This window comes from Oratosquilla oratoria, chromosome 3 (assembly GCF_046742065.1).
Source record: "Oratosquilla oratoria isolate Oo_2021 chromosome 3, ASM4674206v1, whole genome shotgun sequence".
NCBI classification, from domain to species: domain Eukaryota; kingdom Metazoa; phylum Arthropoda; class Malacostraca; order Stomatopoda; family Squillidae; genus Oratosquilla; species Oratosquilla oratoria.
The window spans coordinates 38162080-38189510 of record NC_134779.1 but is presented as its reverse complement, the minus strand read 5'-3'; the positions used below and the strand labels follow the sequence as shown (position 1 = coordinate 38189510).

The following is a 27431-nucleotide window of genomic DNA, read 5'->3' as shown; positions in this document are numbered from 1 at the left end:
CTGCACGCGTGTGTGTGGCTGATAAGGTGATGAATTTGGTTCCGTATCAGAAAAAAAATACATTGCACCTCTAGCTGGTAGTGTAAGAATGATGGGGGCCATCCCGGGAGGAAAGAACTGGGACTAAATAAACGCACGCGCACACACACACACGCACAGGTGCAATATATACTCGTATATATATGGGTACTGTTTTGTATCTCCATGTTTTTTTTTATTGTAAACAAAACAAACACAAATTGTTGTCACCACAATTACTGCCTGCCTTGCCAACAAGGACTGTGTTGACATGTCCACATCCGCCTCATTACGTCCAACGATCGTTAGCGCACTTCCACCCGGAAATCGTGGGAACGGAGTGGAAGGCGTTGGCAAAAATGTTAGCGATTTAATTGTGTTAATCGTTGGTCCTTTTCCATGGGCGACTATATCTCCAAACGTCCAAAATTGGACAACATAACGAGAAGCTGAATGAACCTAAGAGAAAATCAACCTACGCGAATTTTAGGCATTTACTGAAATGTTCTTTGGGAAATCTAGTCCACTGGAAACGAAGTCCCTTTTCCAGGTATTCGTATTGTATCCGGGAGTTAAGGCTCGTTTCACATGTATCGACATTTCGCCGTGCGCCGTCCACGACACGACGTTGTGCGTTCAAGTAACCATGGATATCTATGGACGCTTTCACGCGTGGTCATAGTCGTTACGTGTGCGTCCATAGACACCCATGGTTATTGGAGAGCACGACGTCGTGTCGTGGACGGCGAAATGTCGATACGTGTAAAACGAATCTAAAGGTTCCAAGAACCTTAAAGTCCAAGCTCCAGTGTCGATAATTAATTTTTCGAAAATTTTCATAACAGGAGCCATAGACCATATATACATATATATATATATATATATATATATATATATATATATATATATATATATATATATATATATACACACACACATACATACAGTGTACAAGTAATGGCAAAGACCTGGAAAATTTGTACACCTTTTAGTGCACCGATGGACTGACATTGAAGTATGACAGTTTTCGAATATTTGATGACCATTAATTCAAGCGCATGTGGAAAGCAAGGATGACATAACCTTACCCCCTGTCGCGTCACGTCACCGTGTCATCACGGAGCATCACAAAATACGTGATGGTAGAGAATGTAAGGGTCACAGACTGGTTTTATTTTATTTTCATTATTTTTATCAATGGATGATACGTGTTACAGTGTGTGACGAATTACCGCCAAACGATTTTATTCAGTTCTGTAGTGGATGTATTGAGAATTGTCGTTTTAACCGTTACATTTGAAAGTAACGGGTTACACGCGTGTCATTAACCGGTGACTGAGAGAAGAAGAATCGATCATGACAGAAAATTATCTGTTCCACACGTTGGCATTTCCACATCGGGAAACCTAAACGATTCGTTGCTCGGTTCTAGGAATCAGAAATGCCTTCCAAGCGCGTAAGCAAAGTGTTTGGGCAAATATCCTTTGCAAGTCGACATGACTTGGTGGAACGCGCGCGCACACACACACACACACACACACACACACACACACGTGTGTGTGTGTGTGTGTATGTATATAATGAACAACCCGTAAGGATGTGCACCCACTGCCTGATCCATTTTGTCAGACAAACATTGCGAGATCGATGACGTCATGTCGTTCAGGACTCAAAGATCGAACTATCTCAGAAGGCTTTCGTGATATGCCCACAGAAAATATTCTGTTTTGCCTGTTACGCATTTATGTGTCTTATGCGTATTGATAAAGACAAATGGTAATTTACAATAACTTTGACAAAAAGTTTGGTTTAAAAGTAAACATCCTTTAAATATCTACGTTGATTGTATAAAAATTGTCTTGGATCATTCATATATATATATATGTATATATATATATATATATATATATATATATATATATATATGCATTTTGAATATATTTTATTTCTCGCTGTAAAAAGAAATACTGATGATGTGTCTTCAAAGAAGAAGTTAAAGGTTTATTTGTCTAATGTGTCGGAGCCTTCCAGAACTCACGTCTGACTTCGTCTTATGAAATAAAGACTTGTATATGATGTAGAGCCGTTCACTATACGACTGTAACACTGTTTCCTTATTTCTGGACGTTACTTGTATATTTAGATTTCGCCTTTTTCCACTGTTGTACAAAGTTCCATTTCCCTGTCAATTTTTCGTCATGTGTATAATGAACCTTTATCTTCAATCCCTCAAATTACCTTCCCTTGTGTACGAAAGCCAATATAACTTCGTGTGGGAAAGCGGTCGTGTACACAAATTTTTGAAGTATACCACACGACCGTATTATACCACAAAGAATAATCCGTTTTACAGGACTAACCACACACTAAGAGATCATGCATGTTAAGGACTAGGATCAAAAGAACAAATTTCCAAAAGATTTAAAAAAATTAAAGGATATTGCGTCGACCGTTGGAAATAGACGTGACGTCATATAAAGGTTCTTTGAATCTGCGGTTTTGAAAGGTGCTCGTAGATCCTGCTTGACCTAGCACGTAGGCACTGGCCAAGTGGTCCGTCCATAGACATACTTACATTTCAACGAATCATTGCCCCTAATCTACATCCGCTAAGGACCAACAAGGGCACAGCTGACGCGTAGGGAGCTCAACATACCTTCATTAATAGTAACTTGACACTGCGTTTGTTTGGCGAGTGTTGGTCTGTGTTTCTTAGTTTTCAGACCTGTGAGTGCCCACCTTACCTCCCACATCTACGAATAGGACGTGCAGTTCTGCGGTGTCGGAGCGTCTGTCCCCTTAGATGAACTGATTAAGATTAACTACATCGGTAGTTAGGAGGTTTGGTTCTCGTGGTAGATCTCAGTCTTAGTAGTCGTCCATGGAAGCACTTCTTATTGTAGGTACGCCTGTGGAGCACTGCTAAGTGGCACTTTCTATTTGATTTGGGATGCCGTTGGGCGATTTTATTCATTCCCGCCTTCGCCTCGGTGGTCTCACCTTGCAAGGAAAAGGAATTTCGTCTTTTGGTAGGAAATGGTTACCTGTTGGGCCAGTCAGGGGTGGGGAGGGGAGGGGGGTGAAAGGGAATCCAATGTTATTTTAACTGCGTTGAGTCACATACCAGTTTGACCCACCCACCCATCCTAACCCTAACCCCCTCTCTCTCTCTCTCTCTCTCTCTCTCTCTGCGGATTCCTTGCAACGTGTTCTCATGGACCACCAAACCCGTTAACCAGCGCTTCTATACGTATGGACAATCTCACGTCGCTGTCGTGATGGTACATAACTATTGTAGCACTGTAGAAATGGGAGGGAGAATGAAGGAGAGAGTTTCCTGCATGAGTCAGGAGCTCTCAAGGATTCGAATCAACGCTGGCAGAAGGTGAGTCGGCTGTCACCGTCATGAGGTGAACACTTCTCCCCGCATCCTCTCGAATACCTTAGTGGATTTGTACAAGCTACCGCTCTGTTCTATTCCATTCAGGCGGGAGATCCCAGTAGAAGTCTTCGGGGTCTGGTACTTTGTAATAGGTGCCTCCTCCTTCTATCTCTTGAAAGGGGGCCCGTGGAGGAGTTGATGGACGTGATTATTCTCACGTGTACATAAAAGGCAACCTCTCTCTCTCTCTCTCTCTCTCTCTCTCTCTCTCTCTCTCTCTCTCTCTCTCTCTCTCTCTCTTTCGGGAGGTGGCTACTTGCACCCTTCACAAGAGCAGAATACCATTGCATCGGCGAAGTGGATATTAACCCCATTCGCACAGAATGTCACTTGTATTATTCCAAGTTAACAGGAGATTTTATTCGTGTACCACCTCTCGGTAATGATAATACTGCACATACATTTTTCTTTTTTAATGTAATTCGTTTTTACCGCTATGCTGTTCTCTCCTTCCCATTTATTTCGCTTTTCCATTTTTTAATAGTCATATTGTTCCTCTTACCATGATATTTATATTTCCTTAAGACATTACAATAGAAACTCGTTTCAGACCACACACTCGTCCTAACTAAGACGATGAAGCATTCTACTCTCGAAAAGCGTCGACACATTATAAATACTGTCATCCAAACCATATTAACAATTTAATTTTGAAATTTTCTCTTCCGCGCGTTCTATCTCCCGTCCAGGAAAACAACCAGAAAAACACGTATCCGAACGCTTTGTCGCTTTGCCCTACCTCCTCCTCCCTTCCCTCCTCCCTTCGCTCCCCGTCTCTTGCCCGTCTAGACAATTTCCGTCACTTCTAAATACCCATCTCATACCTGTGGTCCTCAGGGCAGTGCCATTAATTACCTCAAAACTCACTCGTCCTCACATAATGAGAACCCTTCTCATTGGGAAACCGCAGTAGAGAACATACTTCATAAAGCGAGGGACTAGTAGAACATCAAGTTAATTACAGGGACAGGGAATGGTCAGAGGGGGTGGGGTGGCTTAGGGGGGGAGGGGTTAATTGGTTTAAAGAAGGTACCCGGACTCGTTTGACACCCTCACGCGAGGCGTCCCACGTGGATCCTTCACCCTCTTCCTCCTCCTCCTCCTCTCCTTTGTCTTGGCAACGTGTTCGGTGCTTCCATGGCCATGCGACTTAACCCATGCCCTATTCTAGAAACGCAGGTATAGGATCCACCCCCGACGAAAACATTGGAATATCTGATGACGAGTTTACACGAAAACTGTCGACGGCATTTCCCTCCGTTTCCATTGCCGTTGCCCTCCTCCTCCCATATCCGGGACACTCTACACCAGTGTCAGCCCCCCCTCCCCCCACCAACCTCTCTTTCAATGAACGAACTCTCCTGTCCCATCAATTAAGTAAAAATCAAAGTCTACTGCTGGACAAAGGGGTCCTTAACCGCTTCCACGAGTCGTTCGAATGTGTCAGCCTCTGCTACGTCACTTCTACAAACTTCTCGACCTCATCATTTCCCCTGAATTCTCCCAACCGCCTCCCTTCCACGTCGTCATACATCTTTCACCCTCATCTTCACAAACTTTCAAATTATAAAGTCATAAGGTTGAAGGGCTTTATCGAAATAACCTCAGATACAGAAATAATCCAGTTAACTGAATGGTGTGTAATAATTTCGCACAAACCAAACTTGAATTTTACGTGTGTGTGATTTGTGTATTTTGTCGACATTCCAACGAATGACCTAAGTAAAACAAAATCTGTCGACCTTTAGATAATCGACATGACGTCACGGTCGCATGACTCCTGCCTGGCAGTAATACTACAGAAAAACATGAGAACACGCTTGAGTCGCTACATACCACCAGTAGCCAATACAACACGGCAGGGCAATGTTACTTTCTCTGCCACTGTATAAGTGAGGTTCGTTTGTGGGTTGAGAATCACAATGACTCACCAGTGTTCGTAGCTTTACGGTAGTGATAAAGGTTTGAAAAAAAAATCAACGTGAAAAAATAGTATGGCATCGTCTCCCTCAATACACGCACGTCATCGTATCGAGAAGGATAAAATGTCGACGCTCTAGCTTCTCCACTTTCCTGATAGCATCAGGCCCTTCACCCTTCCACCCAACTTTCGTTCCCACTTTGACTACATAATGCGTCACAACATCCTTGCCTACAGTTCTGGACAACACTGCCCTATTCTGGCCTAAGAACAGGTCACTTGATGGAATTATGGGAGCGATTTACTCGCATATACATTCTCGGTCCTTCCCGCTGTCTCATGACGTCATGTCGATACACCTTCGAAAGTTAACGGATTTGACTGGTCCACCTACATACTCTCAATTCTTTCCTTGAAATCATAGTGCATTTAATCTGTGTTGATTTTATTGATTTGCTTCATTAATTTATTTATTCACATCTATAAACTCAGCTTTTATCCACCAAGGACGTCAGAGGAATTCGTTAAATTGTTCGAATCCTCAGAGGTGACTTTCAATAATACGAGCCCGCCCTCTCACCTCAACTGTTTTCTCCAGAACCTGCATCAGTAGGCAGGAAACTATTCGAATATTAACAATATTGAATTAATTTAATCAATACTGATAATATCAAGTTTATATCAGATATCCAATGAAGACATCTAAAGGACTCTTGATTGACGGGAGGAGACGTAATTGTCAATAACGTAAACTGGCGGTGTCGTTATTGGTCGTCTTCTTTGGCTAAGAATGGAAGTAATTCTAGATGTTACCAGATCTCATAGACCACAAAACATCCCCCCTCCACACACTCCTTCCCCTCCCCCACCTCTCGTCCTCGATTGATGGCAATTTAGCTCGTTCCACGGGTTGAGAAAGATTTCTAGATTAATTCTCTTTCTTTATAGATAATGTGGACTTTTTGCTCCACTATCGCATAGTCTTTCCACGTGCCGTTTTCCACTCAAAATATGATGTATGGGTGTGTGTATTTGCCCTTATATAACTACAGACAATGGAGGTGCTACGCTTGTGGAATTCGTCTGTTTCCTCCAACTATTGTAGAATTCACTCATCGTTTTAATTTGGTCTATCATTTTAATATATTTCAGGACCCTTGTGTGTGGTTACTAACGTAATTGTAATACATAGAAAACGCTCTACACTCGTAGGAACTTGTATCTTGCTCTCCAGTTGTATGGATCTAATGTGTGTGTGTGTGTGTGCGTGCGCGCGCGCAACCGTGTCCTTGTCAAAGGACATCGTCAACCCAACGCGGAGAGCTGCATAGTGCAATGCACTGTACACTCGGTGCTTCTTGAGTCGCAGGGAGAATTGCGTGCGCGCGTCCGGGTGAGCCTCGAGGAATGTTCCACTGACCCCATATAGTGGTATCACACTAGGCAATTTCTTCCTTCGACTGTTGGAGCAGTTTTGCAGCTCGCACCTTTCGGGAAGGAATCTGATATGCTGGAGGAAAATAATTTTCCTCCAGCATATCAAATGACATTCTGTGTAAATTGTTGAGAAAACAAAATAGTTTGCCAGAGAGTGATTTGACGGCGGAAAAAGTGCTGGAGGTGGGCGGTACCGCCGATTTGTTGGAGATTGAAGGAAAAATAGCCCAGTGTGATAACACATCTAGAAGAGCCTTCCCTCTTGACCTGCTTAAGGCGGCCCAGTGCGTTCGCCTTCGTGGCCTGCCCTCCCCCCCCTTCCCCCTCTCCCTTTCCTGACTCCCACCATCCAACCTTTTGCTCCTTACGCGCAAGTCAGTGGTTCTGTTCTCTATCAGGGCCCTTTCTGCTTTGAGCTTAAGGTATGTGTACGTGCCATTAAATATTTCCCATTTATACCTTGGTTCTTCCTTCCCCGCTAGATAACCCATCTTGTGGTATCGAGACAGAAGCTTCAAAGCGCCGCATAACGACACTAAACTACGAAGGGAGGTGGCGATAGGCAAGTGGAGTGTTGCGTGATGACGGTCAGGTTGATGAAATTGACGGGTTGAAATAGAAAGAGTGGAAGAAGGGGGTTGTCGCACGAGATCATATTCAACCAACCATAAGCTTTTATTCGTTTGGAGGAAACTCGCTTCATTATCTAACGGGTTGAAGCATATAGCAGTGAGCCCGTACGGGAATGGTATTTTAAGCATTATGTTGGATTATTTTGGCAAGAGTGGTCATGGTGACCGCTGGGTTTCCCAGTTCAAATGCAGTTTACGTCAGCGCCCCCACCCCCCTTTTTTCGCCTGTCACGTCGTCAGATCGGGACCCATGCCCCCAGGAAAGCGGTCGATGACCGGGAGTTTACCTAACAGTGGCAGATTGTGGGTCTTGGGGAACGCGCGCGCACACTGGCAAACAACGTCGATATCACCCAACTCTGCCTGCTTTCACCCCGTCGCTACAGAGGAAGGGCGCCACAGGGATTAATAAAAGACATTGCGGGACAATTCGCGGACAATTCCCACCAATCGGACCACAAGTCCAGTTGCCTGAAGATGTGGGCAGAGCACTTTAAACACCGGATCAAATCGGCTCCCTGAGGACTTGCTGCCCTTGCAGTCACCAACCACTCTCCATTTACTTTTTTTTTCCTCAATTGGTGTTTATTGTCGTGTCACCTTTACCATAAAGAGTCAGTGCTGGGGTTAGGTTTTGCATATTCAGTCAAATACGAAAACAAGATTCTGTTCGTTGTCGCTGGGGAGAGACGGAGATGAATTAAATCGCCTGACGGCAGCCACCTGGGATACCATTCGAAATAAATTAGCGATCGAAAACCGTTAGTTGTATTTGAGGACGATATATTTAAGAAATGGGCGAAAAGTTATATAAAAAAAGAATTGTTCCCGTGGTGAGTCCACAGCAAGTAACACAACTCCATAAGGTTTTATAGGCACCAAATGAGCTTTAGTTTACTTCGCTTGAACCCTTACGTACCGGGTGGTTCTTTTCCTCGTATCCTGTGTGCCGTCAGGCGATTTTATTAACATGTGGGACTTGGCCTGTAGTGAACGGGTCAGATAGTGTTCCTAGTGGCTCTGACAACGAAGTCAAATAATTAATGATACCATGAGTGTGTTCAGAGCACGGATGAACTTCATCATTGCTTGTTCAAAGACGAAGGCGTGATAATGAAGAGGGGTTGCATGTATAGTTAGTATCTTCACTCAAGTGTTCAGTGATTCAGTTGAACAGAATTGATTGTCATTTGCCAAGACGAAAGTAGACCGCCATTTAAGGTCTCGGTCCCAATATTGCAAAAGAAACTTATTTGAAATGGGAAGACCGCGGATTTCCTTTCCTCAAAGGAAAAGAAGAAGAAGAAGAAATCAACGAAAAGGTCACTAGTGATCCTGGCCAGCGGTCCCGGACTCAAATTTCTCCAAAAAAAACTTGACTTTGCTGAAATATTTTCCGGGCAGTCTTGGCGAATATTTCGTTTCTTGAAATCTGAGGCCTTGGGTGAAAGGGGTCGCTCATCCATCATTTCTTCCTTTTTCTTCTTAACATTTTTCCTTGCGTCTTTACTGTCGTCAACTGATTTTATTCAGTCAAGGCAATATCCCACCATAGCCAGAGATGTACAGTTTAGTGAATTATTTAAATGTAATATGACCAGTACGAGGTCATGACCGGAACAAGTGTGAATGATGAATGTTTCATCTTACAAGTGTCACTTGCGATACTCACTGTGCTACTACTCGTAATTCGGTGAGAGCTGACTGCTTGTGTGTGAAATTCTCAGACCTTCATCTTCTTACTTTATTCTTTGTCTTCTTACACGTGTATCTGTCCAGTAATATCTTATATTTCTTTTCCTAATTCCCTTTTCTTCACGCCTATCTTGTGTCTTAATGACCAGCATAACTATCTCCATTGCTTCAGACTTACGTATGTGTTTCACCATTGTCTTGGATCACGTGTTGGACTCGTGATCGACAGCTATTTCCCTCCCGGAAGAGAGCTCGGAGCTCATACATGTCCGATCTATGGGTAATCCTGTGACCTTACGCGCGCGCACACGCCCCCCCCCAACTCCCCACCCAGGAGAGTTGGAGTAACGACTCGCAGCGTATCGATACTGAAATTACTTCAGCCCTGAGCGGGATTCGAACCCGGACCGCCGTGGTGGCAGCTGGGAACTCTATCAACTGCACCATCAGGTGTGTGTGTGTTTGTGTATCGGTCGTAAGACCTGCATCGAGGAAGATCTGCTTGCTTGCTTGCTTGCTTGGGCAGAGCCCTAACACACAAGGTGAACAAGCAATGGTGGGTTCAAAGGACCCTGGAGGTCACAAAGGTGGGAGAGAGAGAGAGAGAGAGAGAATCGGTCTGAAAATGGACTGAATAGCCGAACCGCGGGAACAGGCTTGTCTCCCATGCATGTATGTATGTATACTGTGAGAATGTGCCGCCTAACTCCTGAAGATCTTCCAGTTTCTAATTGGGATTGTGACTCTATCTTCCTGCTTGCTTGCGTGCAGGCACACATGCACGCGATGGTGTTGAGGTACCGACTTGGCCTGCTATCTACGCGGTCCTGAGCTCGGTCCCTGATGGAAAGCGTCATGTACCAAGTCATATTTGCTCCCTTTATCTAAGAGTTAGTGCGTGTGTGTAAGATCACAGCATTACTCATTGATCGGGCAAGTTATGAACTTTGAGTTTCCATCTGGGGACCAGCACGTGATTCAAGACCATGATGAATAACACACATACGCACATGTAGTTACGATTTTGTGTGTGCAAGGTTTACAAATAATGTGTTAAGGCTTGAATGCCAAACGCTATTGATAGGTCGTGGTGCTAAAGATAATTAGAATAATGAAAGAATTTTCAAATATCAAATTTCTTTTATCGGAACTTCGTGGTAACCGACAACGATCACTGAATTCGCTTATCTCCTGATTAAATTTGGTCTGTGTTCTCCAAGCGTAGATTTGTGTCCGTCATTTAGTAGATGTCTGATCTCCTCATGTGGAAAAAGTTGTGTAGAAATTATTAAATATTATAGAAAATTTTGGCCCAGTAGCTGGGAGGTAGTTGTGTGTCAATTTTCCCTTATATGGAAAAAGTTGTGTGAAATTTATTAAACTTGATAGAAATCTTGGGTCCAGTCTTGAAGAACGCTAGTCCCCTTTTGGAAATGCCAAGCGGGGGTGTTGATGGTCTTTGGAGAGAGAGAGAGAGGAGAGGCAGTAGCGGAAATATTTTGCCCAATGTCCGTCCCACAGGGATCACTGTTGGGTCCCCCCCAATTTCATGCCTGGACAAAACAAGGCTCAATTTTTGGCAAGACTTGTTATCAGGTCTTCGGCGAGACGGATATCTGTGCGACCAAAAAAGGGTAAATAAAAAGCGAGTTTCGTGAATGAAAAAAATGTTCTCGAAAAGGAGTTAAATGTCTGCTTATATATACAACAATGAAATTAGGGAGAATTGAAAGGTTTTAATGCTCACTTACATTTCGTGCAAACTCTGAATTCCACACAATCTCAAGTCGTACTGAAGACAACGCTCTACTCAATCATAAATAAAATTAATGATGAAAAACGTGAAGATGCCATCATGGTATCGCTTAAAATGTATATGAAATTTGATCAATGAAAAATGGAGAAGAAAGTATATTTTAAAAATAAGAATTAGATTAATATAAATATATGATAATAATAAGAAAATATCATTTTCCCGATATGTAAAACAGACAGTAACTCAAGCATTTGATAGTCGTGCGAAACGACGACGACGATGACGTCATCGCGCGTAGCCAATCACCAGTCAGCATTCAATTCACGTCCCGAAACAGAATTCAGTCACACTGAGCCACTCAAACTCGCTTGGGACTTGAACAAGCGAGCTGGCTTCTCGTCGTGACCAAGAGGGACGTCACGTCGAGTCAGAACTGGAGTTAACAAACGAACAAATACCTTTACAGGACTGAGAAGACATTATAAGCTTCGTAAATGTGCACCTGCTTCCCTTTCTTCTCCCGCTTGACCCCCCACCCCGTCGTCAAGGTCACCCCAACCCTGCCCTCATGATCCTATATTCGTTTTTTTCTTTTTCTTCTTCTTCTTTTTTTCTTTGAATTTGTCGTCTTCTTTGTCTTCCTTTAACTTCTGCACGTGCCTGTACCCTCGCTACCCTTGTACTCTCTTTTGAAAACGATGAATACACAATAGCTCCCTCCCTTGTGCATTTAGCTCCTCGTCCCCTGCTACCAGACTGCAGAACCCTGTTTCTTCCACCACTTAGCTCCTTCGGCGGCTGTTCCACCTCAGGGACAAAGAATGCGGTGGACGAGGTGGCGAGCGTGAGGAGGGGGACTGCAGTGGAGGAGGGGGGAGGAGGGATTTCACAGGAGACACGGTAGGACTGATGAGTCGGTGGAGAGGATTTGTACTTGTTGAATTAATTGGTAACCTATTCGTGCGAGAGGAGATGGAGAGTTAGCTGGAGGACCCGCCGTCTGCATGGGGAGGTAATGCAGGAATTTCGGAATTCGCGGGAAATTCGTCCGAGGTCGCTGAAAATCCGGACATTGCTCGAAATTCGGAATTTGCTGGGAATTCGAACAGGAAAACAAAAGTATGAAGTGATGTTGGGATCGATTTTTTTTTTCCACCTCAGTGATAAAACACTCACAGCAAAGAAGTTAAGCCAACCTTTCTTAACCTTTTCCGACCATAGCACCCCTGCCATCAGGCTTAGGTAACCCACCACACTAACATCAGGTTATTTACTGGGACTACAATTACAAAATGACTACAGAGAACAAGCATTTCCAACACTCTTAGATTTTATTTCATCGCCTCAAGATAATGCTGGGTTAAGTCAATGTGAAGGGCTTGGCAATTAACTGTGTTGCCAGTTCGGATTTTCCTTCACTCCCCACTTACGCTCTCTCTCTCTCTCTCTCTCTCTCTCTCTCTCTCTCTCTCTCTCATATATATATATACACACACCCCGGACAGGATTCGAACCGACGAACCTGTGGAAAATGGGCAAGCATTTGATCCATCACAGCGCCCAAATTGTAGACTGGAATGTAACCAAAAGAGTGAAACACGGATAACGTCTGATGAAAATAAATAAAACGGCGAACGGTGTTACAATCCTGTGAAAAGAAAACGGAAACAAGAGTCACGTCGGAGACTACACCAGCTGCTGCTAGTACTGCAGATACTTAGGAACCTGCTCCCAGGGGAACTTGACGACCGTGCAGAATCTCCCGATTGGATCACAAAGGGCAACTCGCTCATGTGCCTCGATAACATAGAGTTATTCAATTTGGGACAGTCTGACAGTGACGGAGCGGCTGCCTTGCCTGTAACAGTTTTCCCTTTTATTATTTTCATTTGGGTATGGATGGACGCATTTCACCCAACGCAGGTAACTTGAAACGTCCAGAGAATAATTATTTAGAAAAAAAAATCTACTCAATTTTCGTCACATTTCTATGGTTATCGGTTAAAGGCACGAAAAACAAGCATGATCTCCAAAGCATATTTTACATAATATCTTGGGCAGGCGTATCCAATAGCATTCATTGTATTAGTAGTCGTAGAGTGACACCATTCATTCTGCCATAAAATGATATTAAACTGAACTTGTACCTAGATCCCCATTTAACCCATTTGACCAAATAACAAGAATCTTGTTATCGGAGTTTAATGGGTTAAGAGGAGTACAGTGAGAAGAATATCTTCTCGCGTCCGCCATCGAGGGCCTACGGACCATGACTTAAAAAAGAATTGGGCGGGAATCGACACGAAGACGTCTTCACGCTCACAGCCGACAATGGGAATCACGTGTTCGCAAACGCGTTATGATAGTAATAGAATGAACACTTCATAGAAAAAAGTGAACACTCCCATGTAGAAAAACGTGAAGGAATGCAAAATGACCGTGCGCTGAAAATGCGTTATAATGGCAAGGTCTATGTGTGTGTGTGGGGGGGGGGGGCTCTCGAAGTCGTCTCCGCATCGATGCGACAGTGGCCGCAGTCGGTTCAGCCTGCTTCACCAGTCTGGGTAGGAAAGGCTCATATGCCTCTTCAAAAATATATGTATAGAAATTTATTTTGTTTTATTCTGTAGTATTATTACGAGTTTGTGATATTTTTCACTTTTAAGAAAAAAGACATCATGCCCCGTTGTTTGCATGAGGAGGGAAAATATATAAAGTTCGCCACCTATGGTAACAAATGAAAATAGTGTTTTAGATAAGACAATACTCGAAATCTTGGCTTTGCTTGTCACGGAAGTAGTTATGAAAATAAAAATCTGAGTGACTTCATAAAATATGAGGTTTTATTTTCTTCACACGTGTATTTTCATACAACCTGAGCTTGCGCATGATCTCGAACGCACATGACAAGATACACACAGACAAATACGCACACACACGCACACATTTATATGTTTAGAATTCCCAAAATAACATTAATCAACCTCCCAATTGGGAAAACAGATACTAGGAAATAGTAATTATAAAATATATATACAAGATTGGTTGAGTGCCAGGAAAGGTAATCAGAATTATGAAGAGATAAAATCGCTTAACGTAGATTGAAAGTCAAGATATTGTGGTTATCAGAGACGTAAGTTTAATCAAGAATGTGCATATGAAATCGTGATCGACAGTTATTGATTTGTCGGATGAGCTTAGAGCTCATGAAGTCCGATCAGTAGATAATTGTGTGATTGTACTCAAACACTCCTCTCGCCAAATCCTTTGCGCAAGGGGGTCAGTAACGGCTTGTATAGTTGGTGTAAACTTACACGCCATGAGCAGGGCACGCACTCTGTACCACTATATGACAGCCCTCGACACTAACCAATACACCAGCAACCCGTGTGTGAGAGCAATGTTATGTTGTCTTATTGTGAAGTGACACGTGGAAAAACCCGTTTTCTTCAGGTCGGACAAACGTATGCCGGGTTGACTTCTTCATGGCCACTCCTCCCATCCCCCCTCCCTCCCTCCTGCTACTCCTAATCACCCGACCAATCATATTGCAGCAATTATTTTATTTTTTCTTGTGCATAAGTACCTGTTGTTCTTGCATTATATATATATATATATATATATATATATATATATATATATATATATATATATATATATATATTCCATTTCTTTTCGTAGTATGTTAGGATATAACGAAACAAACAGTTCCATGATGGGGCGGTGTGAAATAATCACAACTAATTTTAATCTATAAACAGCGATAGATCCATTTAAGATTATCCAAACTGACGACGACCCTTGCTATAAATATGGATTGTCATCACTTAGCGATTAAGCTAGGTTAAACACACACACACGTTAAGATCAATTTAACCCACATCCCCTGTTCCAGCAACACGTGGAATTTGGGTTAACCCTTACTCCCGTCACACATCTCGGGGCAAGGTTAATGCAGCGAGGCACAGCAAGGGAGTTTAGTCTACCACATAACAAATATAACGAGGAAATATTGGGTATATCTTAACTTAGACTAGACAATGTGCCATGATATTGACGAAATTCTGTGTAACTCTAAACAAATAAATACTTATTGATAATATCTCAAACTTTTTCAGTAAAACTGACCATGTTAGATCGATGATGAAAATATTTGATAAATGTGGACACGGCATGTTTTATTGATGTCGGTCATCGGTAACATCAAATGTCAATAATAGAGATATTGCCATAGATATTGTCAATAATAGAAATATTGACAATATGATTATCGATAATTGTTTCATGAGATCCCATGCGACTAAATAAAACTAATGTGGTTTCTGGCAACTCAAGCTCTTCTTTCTCATTTTTCCAGACGTGCAAGCAAGCAGCATGCACCAGACAGTGACGTCAGCAGTATGGGAACGACGGACCAACAAGGTGATAGCCGGGGCGGTGACCATCATCGGGCTCACCATGATGATCTCCGGCCTCGAGCAGTGCATCTACATCGGCCTCGTCTTCGTCGTGTCCTCGCTAGGGTACGTGGGCCACATCTCATTTTCTCTTTCCCTCTGATACAATGATCTATCCTCATTAATTTGCGTGAGTAGAACCATTGGAAATTACAAGCCCACTTGTGACAGCACACAATTTTGAAGGATCTAAAATATAAGCGTGTAAAGTGTTTCCTATGCTGAAAAAGTTGCTGACGACATGACGTCATGTCGCTCACTGACAGACGATGAGTGATGCCCCTGAAGGGGTCACGAAGTTCAATGTATTCGTGCAGTCTTAGACATAATCTAGCACCATGCCACCGCTATTGAACCCACAGGTTTTTGAAAGACGCCTTCAATCCCAAAGGCATCAATGTCTCCTTCGAAATAGACTTGATCTCACGAAATCTAGCCTTCAAAAAACTGTCTTATGTCCCAAGTCGTCTCTGATATCTCCGAGTCATGATCTGGATCATGTCTTGTGACGTGAGCTTTACGTGATGTAAATGATTTAGTGTGGAGTGGTGTCTGTCATTTGCTCATGACGCATTCCTGTCTGTTCACCATCTTTTGAAGGAAACATTTCGTCTGCCAGTAGAATAGATTGTAAGGCGTCTGCATTCAGGTTGAATCAGGAAGCGATTGGGTTTCAAGAATGAATTCTCTGGTGGCAGACCACAAAGGTGTTTGTATTCAAATACACCATCTTGAATGTTGTCAACCTCATTCGTGAGCCGTGACAGTAGCCGCCGTGACTGTGCAAGAGCTTTCACCGATCAATACAAATTGATGTTTGAATATTTGTTTAATTTTCGTCGTTCTTTCTCCTCCGTGTAGCTGGTTGGCTTGGGTCACGGTGCGGGAGAAGAAAGCAGAACCTCCCAGACCAGATCAGCCCACACCCCCGGTTTTGCTTCTCGTTTCTTCGCAACACCTCATGCAGGTAAGCCAGTCACTCCTTTATGCACACACACACACACACACACACACACACACACCTCTTTGCTGTTTTACCTCACCGCTTGTATGTAGAGGCTAAAACATTAACATATTAATTTTGCATACCAAATGTAATTAGAAAAATGCGTTTACAACTAACTGGAGACCATTTTTTTCTTCTTTACAACTCATTCTTGCAATTCTTTCCCTTTGTTTAAACGAGTGGCCCACAACGTGTGGTCCATGTCGTCGTTCCCCCCGCTACAGTAGTTCACAACATGGTCCACAACCCCCCCCCCTAAAGTTAGTATGTGTCTAGGGATTGAATTTATTGTTGAAGTGGTCTTCTCCAAGATGATAAAGAACAGCAATGGGATACATGAGAATACATGAGAAAGCAAGTTGAGAACCCCTGGTTTCAACCAGTCCAAATTTTCGGCATTATGGTTTTTGTTGAGGTTAGGATGGGGTCACGATCGATTGAGAACTCTTGGCCGAAAGTCACACTTCTGTAAAATGAAGTCTCCTGGATTTGTCAACAATAGAAAAATAAATTAAAAAATAAGTAAATAAAAAACACCCTATGTGCCGAGGCGTTTCCAGCCCAACGCTAACCTAATAAACGCGTTCCCATTATTGCGGCGAGTTTAGTGTTTCGTTCTGTGAACAAACTAGGCATACGCGAGCGTGTGCGTGCGAGCAGGCCGCAAGTGCGCAAATCCCAGACACCTCAAGCCGTCTGCAGGACACACAAAGATCCTCTTGTTGCCGTACCTTCGCTGCCTGGGAGAGGATAAGAATATTTCAATCCTGTTCGCCTTGCAAGCATCCGCCATTAGATAGCGCGGCTCTACAGGTACTTTGATCTGCCCAATGCAGCTAGAACAACGTCCAGAGGGGCATTTGCCCATAGTAATGGGTTGTTAAGTGTAACGAAGTGGGTTGTAAATTGCAACGTATGAGGAAATCCATTTTAAGTTGAATCGGCGACGTTGGGCACCACCAAGGCCGTTGTAAGGTGTGGGAGGAGGAGGAGGTTTGCAGACTAGCTGAGTGATCTTCGTGTTTCATTCGTATTGCGTCCCTTTCTTAAGTTTCATTTACTGTTTCCTTCTCGTATAGCAAGAAATGTTGATCAATACTAGAGCTGGTATTACTGGTCACACTGGAAAAGTAAGGGTAAATTAATTAACTTTAGGCATTTTTGGAAATTCCATAGGGATGAATCAGCTTCTAACTTAGCTATTTACGAAATTACACTTCATCGAATAAACATTCTTATTTAAAAGTGTTTATCATTTATCTTCAAAAGTCAACAACATTTGGATATTTCCAGGCAATGTTGTACAACATAAAATATAATTAGAAGAGAATAGTGTCTGTGGAGCTAACAACGTTTAAAATTTCGCGTTGTTTTGCGACATGACGTCACTCCCCAGGCCTTCGTCATCACGTTTTCTATCCCATCACTAGTGGTGTCCTTGTTATTCAATTAAATTTGCCCCTTCCGTGCCAAGAGGCATTTTCCTCCTCGCAAAACCTCTCCCAAGCCCTGTGGAATATTTAAATTGGGGAGTCAGATTACTTGGATTACGCTATAACAACAGTTTCGTGTTATAAAATTCAAGGCTTACTCTGCGGTTTTAGTCCAAAGATTCTTCAATAGCATCACAATAGAAACCTTGTGTGATGTGGGTTTTACCGTTCATATCAAGGAATACATGTTTACACGGAAGAGATAAGCTGGAACTTGATTTTGACCACGATGGAAACATCGCTTGGAGCTCACGCGAGAGGGGGTGGGCGCTCAAGGTCTTCTTGTGTTGTGGAAAACCCTCAGTTAGCTTTTTTCACGCTTCAAGATATTGACACCTTTTACAATCGTGATTGAGGTAAAAACGAAACGATTGCATGAAATCTCGTGGCAACTGGCACAACAGAAGGTTTATTTAATGGACTGTTAAAAAGTTTTGTCTTCAAGAAACGTCTACTTTTCTTCTTTCTCGTTTCTTCTTCATTCTGTGCTTGCTACTCCTCGAAGAAGAGCCTGGCCAGGACTGTCATCGTGCTTTTAGACGGTCACGTTATTTCTATTGTGAGTAATTTTTACATTACCGCCAGCTGTCATTTGCTGCCTCCGTTTCTCTTTCCAATCCCACGGACTCAGAGTGCGGGCCGAGTCGAGTCACCACCTCCTCCTCCACTACGGGACATACGCTATCATTACCATCGCTAATTATATCGACATTACTACCGTCACATTCTCACAGCGAATATTTAATCACTCTGTCTGTCTCTCCCTCTCTAAATAACCGTTATACAAACTCATAGAAACCTCACTTTTCACAATATTGATGAGATGATAATATATCAAGGAACGTTGTTCTACGCCTAAGTTTAAAATTCAAACGAATTCAAAACTAGGTGTAATCATAATGGTCGGAGAAAGTATATTATAATTTGATACTCGTGCACAAACTTCAACATGGCGATACTCTAAAATGTTTCCATTCTCTTTCGAAAATAATAAATGTAATTATATTACCCAGTTGTTGTATAACTATTAAGAATGGAACGACGAGCCTTTCGTATAACGTTTTATTTTTGTACGCACTCAAAGATTTCAGAGGATATATAAATAATTATTCTGAATTTTGCTAAATCCTCAAAGCGAGGAATTGGCAAATGAAGTTTCTATAATTGAAATATATTCATAACACGACAAACACTGATTCCGTAATTCAATATATGTCAGCGAGTTTGGCGCGTTTTCCGTAAGGGAGGTAAATTTTCCCATGCATATGGCAACGATCTGTTATTGCGTTGAGTCCTGTTACCCGTTCTCTTGTGAACAGGCCTGGTAATAGTACACGTCACATCACAAAACAAAACAGTACATCACTCACTGAGGACTCAATCACGAATTTGCCTCTTAACCTTAACGTTATGAAACAGTATAATATTGCGTTTCTTCCCCGATTTCCAGCGCTTCTGTCTGGGATTGGGGTGGGGGGAATATCGCTAAAATAGGCGGAACTGTACAGGCGGTAAAGGAGAGTGGAGGGCAGCGGCAATGTGTGTTTGGTTGCGAGGCAACCCCTTTCATACCGGTTGGCACTTTTTATTTATTCTTGAAGAGTACACGACTGATTTCATTTATCTCCCTGGCACCTCCGTCTGTAATGAAGAAACTGAAAACGTATCTGCATGTACCGTACTAGATGGTATTATTCCCCTTTCATTTACCTATCCCAAAGAAATTTTGTTTATATTGGTTCCCCACCTTTTCCCTCGTTATAGATCCCACTCAGTATAAAAATAGAATATAAGTAATTAAACATAAATAAAATGGATAGCTACCCTCGGTTGTGTGAGAGATGCTAGCATCTACTGCCAAATTTGTAAGGCGCCAAGGTAATAGAGAAGAGGCATTATTCTCACTAGTTTGGCGTGCAGTACTCCTCTCCCGTCCATATACACACATCCCGTCCACACCAGACTTCTCCCCACTCCCAACACCAACCCACTCACCTCAGTGGGTCAGGAACACCTGGCAAATGCGATTATGTCGTACCATTGCCTCCTCGCTTCGAAAGGAACTGCGTTTGTTGTCCTTGTTTATTATTATTTTTTTTTTAGCAAACGTGCCTTTCGGTGTATCCACGTATACATTGCTGAAAAATTATATGTACGCTTCCGTCAGCACAAGTAGTAAGTCAGCTTCGATGTGCGGTACACCATGTTTACATCTGGGAATGCCTAGCGACTATTCAGATTCTTATATACATAAAGAATGTGGTGTACTTGCAAACACGTCAAACAAGGAAGAACACAAGGTCAATAGCCTCTTGCATTTAAATTATTTTAATGACTTGCCGTCACCGTACCTTGAGATCATATTTATTTTCTTGTTTTGAGCCTGCATGCACGGCCCGTTTGTGCATTGGCATCTACGCAGTAGGTGGGGGAGTGAGGAAGGCAGTTTGATCGCGTGCTTATCTCACTCATTCCCGCGCTTTTTTCTTACGCGACATGACGTCATACTCCTTTCCCGTGTTCAAAGTAGCTATCCATTTCGAACACCTGCTCATTCTACAGTAGCTTGCATAACATGTCCCGTTGGTATATATAATGCAAATAATGGGTAAAACAAATGTGATTAAATCCCAGGAATGGTAACCAGGAAGATGATCAAAGGACGTCAACAAATCCAACTGGTGTTGACAATTTTGGTTCTATGGGTACCCTCTCCCTCCCCCTCCTAACCCTACTTGCCACTCCTTCACCATGTAAGCACTCCCCTTTAGGGAGTGGTAGAGCCTTTACAGCCAGTACGCATTCCTTGTAGTGACGCATCCTTCATTATGTATTCTTTTGAAGAAAAAAACAGCCAAGGTCTCTATCCGGTTGTTTGTTGATGACATAAGTTTATATATCACTGACAGGAAGCATAACCGTCATAATAATATATGCATCATGTCTTTAAAGAGGAGCTCAAGGTATGGCAAGGTCGTTTGCAAGGATTAGACGGTGCATCAGCTGAGACCGTTGGCTTGGGTAGTTGGGACCGTATGAATCCAAACAACGTTCAGAGTTGTGGTGACGATGCACATCCTGGGTCTTAAGAACCAGGTTTTCCCACATTTGAGGTCAAAATATACTGTTTCTTGTGCATGGCATAGAATAGGGCGTAGTTCCTTGTGCATGGCGTAGAGTAGGGTTAGCAAACTGTTGTCGGTTTGAATATACATGTGTCACGGTGCATTACGTATAAGCTCAATGACTGACGTGTTTCGTTCATCGATTCCCAATGAAAGGAGAGTGGAAGAAAGTGGGTTTTCTTGAACGATTTCCTTTATGTTCTCGAATATTATTCCTATTGTTTTATTTATTTCATAAACTTAGGGGCCTTAAAAGAATTTCTTACACTTGACCAAGCAAGATCCACGATATTTTCCCTTAAGACGGCTAAGCTTAGTCGTTTATTCTGGCTAAAGGCAAAGTGTCTGTTCCGACCAGCTGTCGTTCGATTAAGATACTTTCTCTCTACTACTCTGAATTGAGTTATTTTTAGACCAAAAGTGATACATAACTGATGAACGTGGCAGACGCTGAAATGAAAAGCAAGAACTATAACGTCTGTCTTATACTCGTATCTTGTGCCGTGCGTTCAATAATGATATTGGCTATGAACTGCCGTGGATCTCTCTCTCTTTTCAGGGAATGGTACACAACACTAAGGCTTAATAATTTTGTCGCAACTAATGGAGGAATGAAATACGGAAAAAATATATCCTTTCCAAAGACTCTGTAGGAGAATCATCTTAGAAATTATCCGAACACTTGTACCCCGCCTATCCGAACACTTGTACCCGTATCCGAACATTTTACCCCGCCTATCCGTACATCTTCATTCACCTTTTTATTTCTTATTTTCAACAGATACGTGAGCAGCAGCGAGGGAACATTTCCGACCCAGATGACAAACCTCCCAGTTATGACCAGATACTCAAACTAGATGGATTACCCCCAGACTATTTCTCACTTATCGCAGAGAAACCACCAAGGTGAGTGGGGATTGTCCACATTTATATTAACCCTCGTTCTCCTGTTACTCTCCTTAAACCTCTCCTCTCTCACACTTCGATAATTCAACGTCTTTGTTGCGATAGTGTCCCTTAAAGACGGAAAAGCAATTTATTGATGGCGGAACACTATATACAACCCTAACCTCTTTCTCTCTCTCTCTCTCTCTCTCTCTCAACCGTTACCCGTACAGCGAGTTGACGTGGGAGAGGAACATCCTCACACTTTCATCAGTAGTGTCTGCGATACCAGATCCGTCAAACATTGATCACGTCCTCAGTGTTCTTCCCTCAAACTAAGAATACTTGACCTAGAACACTACGTTCGAGCGTTGCCACACTACCTTGGCTTATGTTACCCTGTTAAAAGATAATTCAATACAAATGAACTTTTCTTTAAATGACATCACGCAATTACATGTAATATTTGTAGTATTACTTTGAAGATAGTTTAATCTTAAGGGGAGACCACAACCTTCCTCGAGCCTACTTTGCCTCCTTCTTATCTGGAGTAGTCTTACTAACGTCTCCCCTCTTTCTCCAGGTACGAGGACCTGCGTCTAGACTATGTCGACTGTGTCTGTGGGGCAGCGGCGGCAGCTCCCCTGGCCCCCGACGACACGACCATCGAACTGCCCCTCGTGCACGGCCTCAACGCCATCGCTTCAGACTCGTCGCTCGCCTCTGTGGCCGTGGGCGGAGCGCCCCCGACCCCGACCCCCCGCCACTTCGAGTCGATCTCCCCCCGTCCTGACCAAGGCCACACGGCCGTCGTCTTCAGCCTGACGCTGCCGTCCGACGAAGACCCTTCACTGCCTCACTTCGCAGACATCGAGGACGAGAGTGCTGCCATGACCCAAGGATCTAAGCTATACGAGGACTACGAGGACGAAGAGGTGGGCGCAAGGGCCGCCCTGACAATGAATAAATTGTCGTCGTCTTCGTCAGTTGGGAAGTAAGTCCTCCTCGCCTCTCGAGTTCGAGGACGACAAAGATGGTCATCCTTTCCCTCCCCCCTCCCTCCTTAAAGAAAACAACATCCGCCCCGCTGCCCTCGTCTGACCTGACCTGACCTGACCTAACTAGGTCCGACTGAGAGTTCGTCGTGGTCCCCGGCTGGGGAGCGTCGGTTCTCAAGTCTTTTCCGCATTGCAACGAACGCACAAGACCATTGGTTCCTTTGGGAAGAAGAAGATGAAAAAATCATTATGATGGTTTGTGGGAGTCTTGTGACACTGGTCATCCGTCCAAGCAAAATGAAAAACAAAGAAAAGAATATTAAGACTCCTCAGGAAGCTGCAGAAGGAAAAGAAGTCGACGAGAACACCCGGGTGGTAGGGGGACGTGGGGAAGGTTGGGAGCGCCCCACGCGCAGGAGGAGGAGCCCAAGGTTTCCACGACTTGAAGCTCAAGCCCCATGTTAACCTTCGTCCCGCGAAGTCAATGGAGATCGAGACGACGAAGAGTTTCATGTGTTCCCAGAGGCCATGACGCGCTGCTGCCGGCGCCGCCGTGGGCCTATTAGCTCAGGCCCCGGCCTAAACGGTGAACAAGTGTCGAGGCCCTTTACGAAACTTCTCCTGTAGTAATGCTGCCGATGCTTGACCAGGGCGACAGTGATGTTGATGCTGTGCATTAGGACTTCGTATTACAATAACCATAATGATATGCAAGGCTATGCATGATGACAAGTGACAGAGTGTCATAAAACAGGGGTGATTATTAACGAACGAGTCATTTGATGCCAAAGGTCCCCCTTATGAATCCCCCCATCCCAGCCCCCTCCTTTCCCCCGTCAGAGGCCCATCGTGGTGCTGCTGCTACCGCTATGCAAACGACCCACGCGCCTCCTATGCATTGTGAACACAACCCATACATTATGGGGATTTGTTTTTGCTTTTGTAGTGTGGAAAGTTCTGTGCCCCCCCCTCTCTCACTCCCTCTTTTCCCACGGCGCAGTCTTTCACAAATAGCCATCATTATTTGTAGGTACTATGAGCGTTTGTTTGTGGGCCACCACACACATACCCCACATTCCCGACCCCCCTTTAGCCCCCGTAAACTCCTCTTTACCAAACAACTAAGAACGCTCAAGTAAAAGAACTAAAACTCCCTGCAAGACCGACTCAGTTCAGCGTTCATCTTACCTCACACATGATAATAATAATAATAAAACAATATTTATTCATCTTGCTACTTAGTGTACATAATTCCTTAGCTTAGGTTTTGTATCTCCCTGACTAATCTTAACTGCTAGTTGGAGTTTGCTAGCTAGCTAGCTAGCTGCAGTCGTAGCTGTCCATATCAACTGTACTTGGTGTTCATCCCTTCCTTCTCCTGCTCATCCTCATCTTCCTCCCTCTCAGCTATTGCCCAGTAAGGGTTGTCCACTTTCTGATCCTGGGCATGATGAGCACCTTCCCACTTGCCCCGTCACCAAGAATCCCACAACCTTTTACCCCATAGTCTGTTCTTTCTAACCTGATGGAGACTCATCTAGAGAACAAAAAAAAAAAAAACATATAACCCAATGCAATGACAACCTCAAAACACGCCAACACTAGTTTATATGGGAGAAATTGCCAATAAACGCCTAATACGATGTGGATTTCAAAGCTTGCTATACAGTAGCACTCCTGAAAATCATCTCCACCAGGTTTTGACTAACGAAGTTTAGCTTGTTCAACCCAGACACCTGGGAGGAAGGGAATCGGGTTCTCTACTTCCAGCACTGGGTCTTCATGTAATTCTTCAATTGCCCTCTCCTCCCTCTCCCGCACACAAATTGTCCTACTTCCTACATTCCAGCATGTTTGGGTCGTGATATTATCTTTTAATTCTTAACTTGCAGCATTACTGCTAAACCATTTCTCGTTTTCTCTCGCCCTCGTATCTCTGGCGAACACCTGCCGACTTGTAGAACCAAATAAGAAAAAAGAAATGTATGCAAAGGTTGTGAAAACCCAATGTTTTGAAGTGTGACTTTTACCAAGAGAAGTCGCTTGGCCGACACCTTGTGGAAGTGTGCAGACAGTGTGTCCTGTTTTGATACTTTCCTTTTTTTGTACGACAGATGGCTTGTGCTTGAAGCCAACCGACCGACTAGCTGAGGAACGTGGTTCCTTTGTGATAAAACTATTTTTCTAAGGCTACTTAACAATATATGCCAATGGGCATTCCTCCTTTTGTTTCATTTTCCTCTGATGCGACGTCCTGTGACTCGTAATCGTGAGACGAATCTCTGATACAAGTTGCAACGGGTATGAACTCTCATTCAAAGTCCCGGCGAATGTCTGACGAAGAAATTAACAAATCACAAACTGCCTAAGGACTTCGTCGAAGGAAATACAAAAACACTAGTAAATGTTTACATTCTTTTCACCAACAGTATTTGTTCTTTTTACACATTTTATCATACATAATTGCCTTAAGAATTGACATCAGTATAAAGATAGTCAAGAACTATAATAGCTGCTTTGTTTATGACAGACTGAAAAATAGAAAACTTGTTCAGTTTTTTGTCTCCCATGAGGTGGACACTAGGCATTTCTCGCCAGCGTGATACTACCTTTTGCTACTTCATTTGAGCATAAGCCACTTAGGTTACTAAGAGAAGTTAAACCTAGAATACGAATGTTAGATGTGCGTGATTCGCGTTCCTCCGGGACGCTCCCCGCACATGTCCATCAAACATGTGACCGGCCCAAATCCATCAAAAACGTGACCTAATTCATTCCTAGGATATGTACAAATTATGTGTTTATCGCTAAAATAAATGCATGGACATGTGTGATATCCATGAGGGAGGGATAATGCAGCGGTAGACCTCACGCTATGGTACTAACATGAGGTAGACCTCACGCTATAGTACTAACAGGAAGTAGACCTCACGCTATAGTACTAACAGGAGGTAGACGTCACGCTATAGTACTAACAGGAGGTAGACCTCACGCTATAGTACTAACAGGAGGTAGACCTCACGCTATAGTACTAACAGGAGGTAGACCTCACGCTATAGTACTAACAGGAGGTAGACCTCACGCTGTAGTGTGGTAGACCTCACTCCTTTCAACCATAAAAACTGACGTCAGACGATTTTATTCAGCTACAGAATGCCATTGCTACGATGAAGTTGGTTGATACTCGTAAGCACCCCCTACATGATCAATCTCATCGTCAAAATTATGGACTTACCATTGTTGTCCCCCCTCTAACCTATCATACTCGCACACGACTCCAATTCTATCCTTATCTTCATTAATATTATTTGATATAGGTTATTGCTCAGTGTTACTAATTGTTTAGAGAACTTTATAAGTGAAATGGTCATTCGTTTGTGCGCGCATGCGTTTTCTGCCTGTTGACAGTAACCATCCGCTACATGACGAGTAGCGTCAACGCCTCGAAGGTTCAAACAGCTCCCATGAGGAGAACTCAGAACACAAAGTAATAAATATATGCTATTTAGTAATAAATTATAAATACTGTGTTGTATCCCCTCAGTTATGAAAAATATACCTGACAAATACCAAATGCAGGATTGAATTCAAACCTTAAAAGAGGTATCAAATGAGATTTGTTAAAATTCTGTAATACTTGCTTTTAGAGGCTGTACACGACATGACGTCATTGCGTCTTTCCTCAACGATATCGTTTCTTGATCTTTTGATTTAGTATACATTAAGCCAAGCTCTGATTTTTCTGGATTAATCTTCAAATAGAACAAGCAAAATAAATGACATGGCATTTGGTCAAAATGTATCCATAGTTCTATATTCTGAACAAAAATGCAAGAATACACAACATGAATAAGTAAATTAATTAAAATATTTCATATTTCTGCTGAACTAATCTGTTTCTCGGAAGGCGTGATAAACAGAGGAGCGATAATTACGAGTATAATGTTACGAAGAAAACCAAAGAAGCCCACAACATATTTAGAAACCTACACATTCTTGGCGCCAAAACATCTCCCATTACTTGCGAGTTGAATATTCAATTCATGTGCTACTCCTTTACAAGATTTTCAATCAAAACCCCTCCTGACATCTATCGTTTCAGCACTGCATATAATTTAATCCAGCTTCCATCTACACATGCATCCAAGTTTTCTATGAACACGTCTCCGTTTTCTATTAAACCGTCTCCTTTTCATGTCGTCTGAAATTATAATAATGATAATAATAATAATAAAGATGATGATGATGATAATAAAAATAATAATTTTATTTGACAATAAACCAAATACAGATAATGAAAAAACACATAGTTCGAAATTACAATTACATTTGCCGACGATAACATAAAAAAGCATGTGGTCCTCATTAGACTGTTATTCTACACTAAGTTACACAGACAGCCTACGCAAGGGTTAAGGGGACAAGACATAATTATGAGTAATACCAATCAATACACATATTGCACATAAACATTATAATCGATATGCTAACACTACTAAAATGTTCGTAACAGATTGAGACCAAAATTTGAGCACCAACATAATAAAGAACATTGCATTATGCATT

At 42.8% G+C, this 27431-nt stretch overlaps 1 protein-coding gene across 3 annotated transcripts in view; it reads left to right on the top strand.

The window, feature by feature from the left end:
• LOC143021824 (uncharacterized) overlaps positions 1–25086 on the top strand; it is a 112599-nt gene extending 87513 nt beyond the window's left edge. For all 3 annotated transcript variants that reach the window (XM_076179590.1, XM_076179605.1, XM_076179600.1), the window contains 4 exons: positions 15259–15424; positions 16220–16325; positions 21764–21888; positions 22451–25086. In XM_076179590.1, the coding sequence (XP_076035705.1) occupies positions 15276–15424; positions 16220–16325; positions 21764–21888; positions 22451–22865 (795 nt within the window). In that variant the 5' untranslated portion in view covers positions 15259–15275 and the 3' untranslated portion in view covers positions 22866–25086. The remainder of the gene's footprint in view (positions 1–15258; positions 15425–16219; positions 16326–21763; positions 21889–22450) is intronic.
• The last annotated feature ends 2345 nt before the right edge of the window (positions 25087–27431 follow it).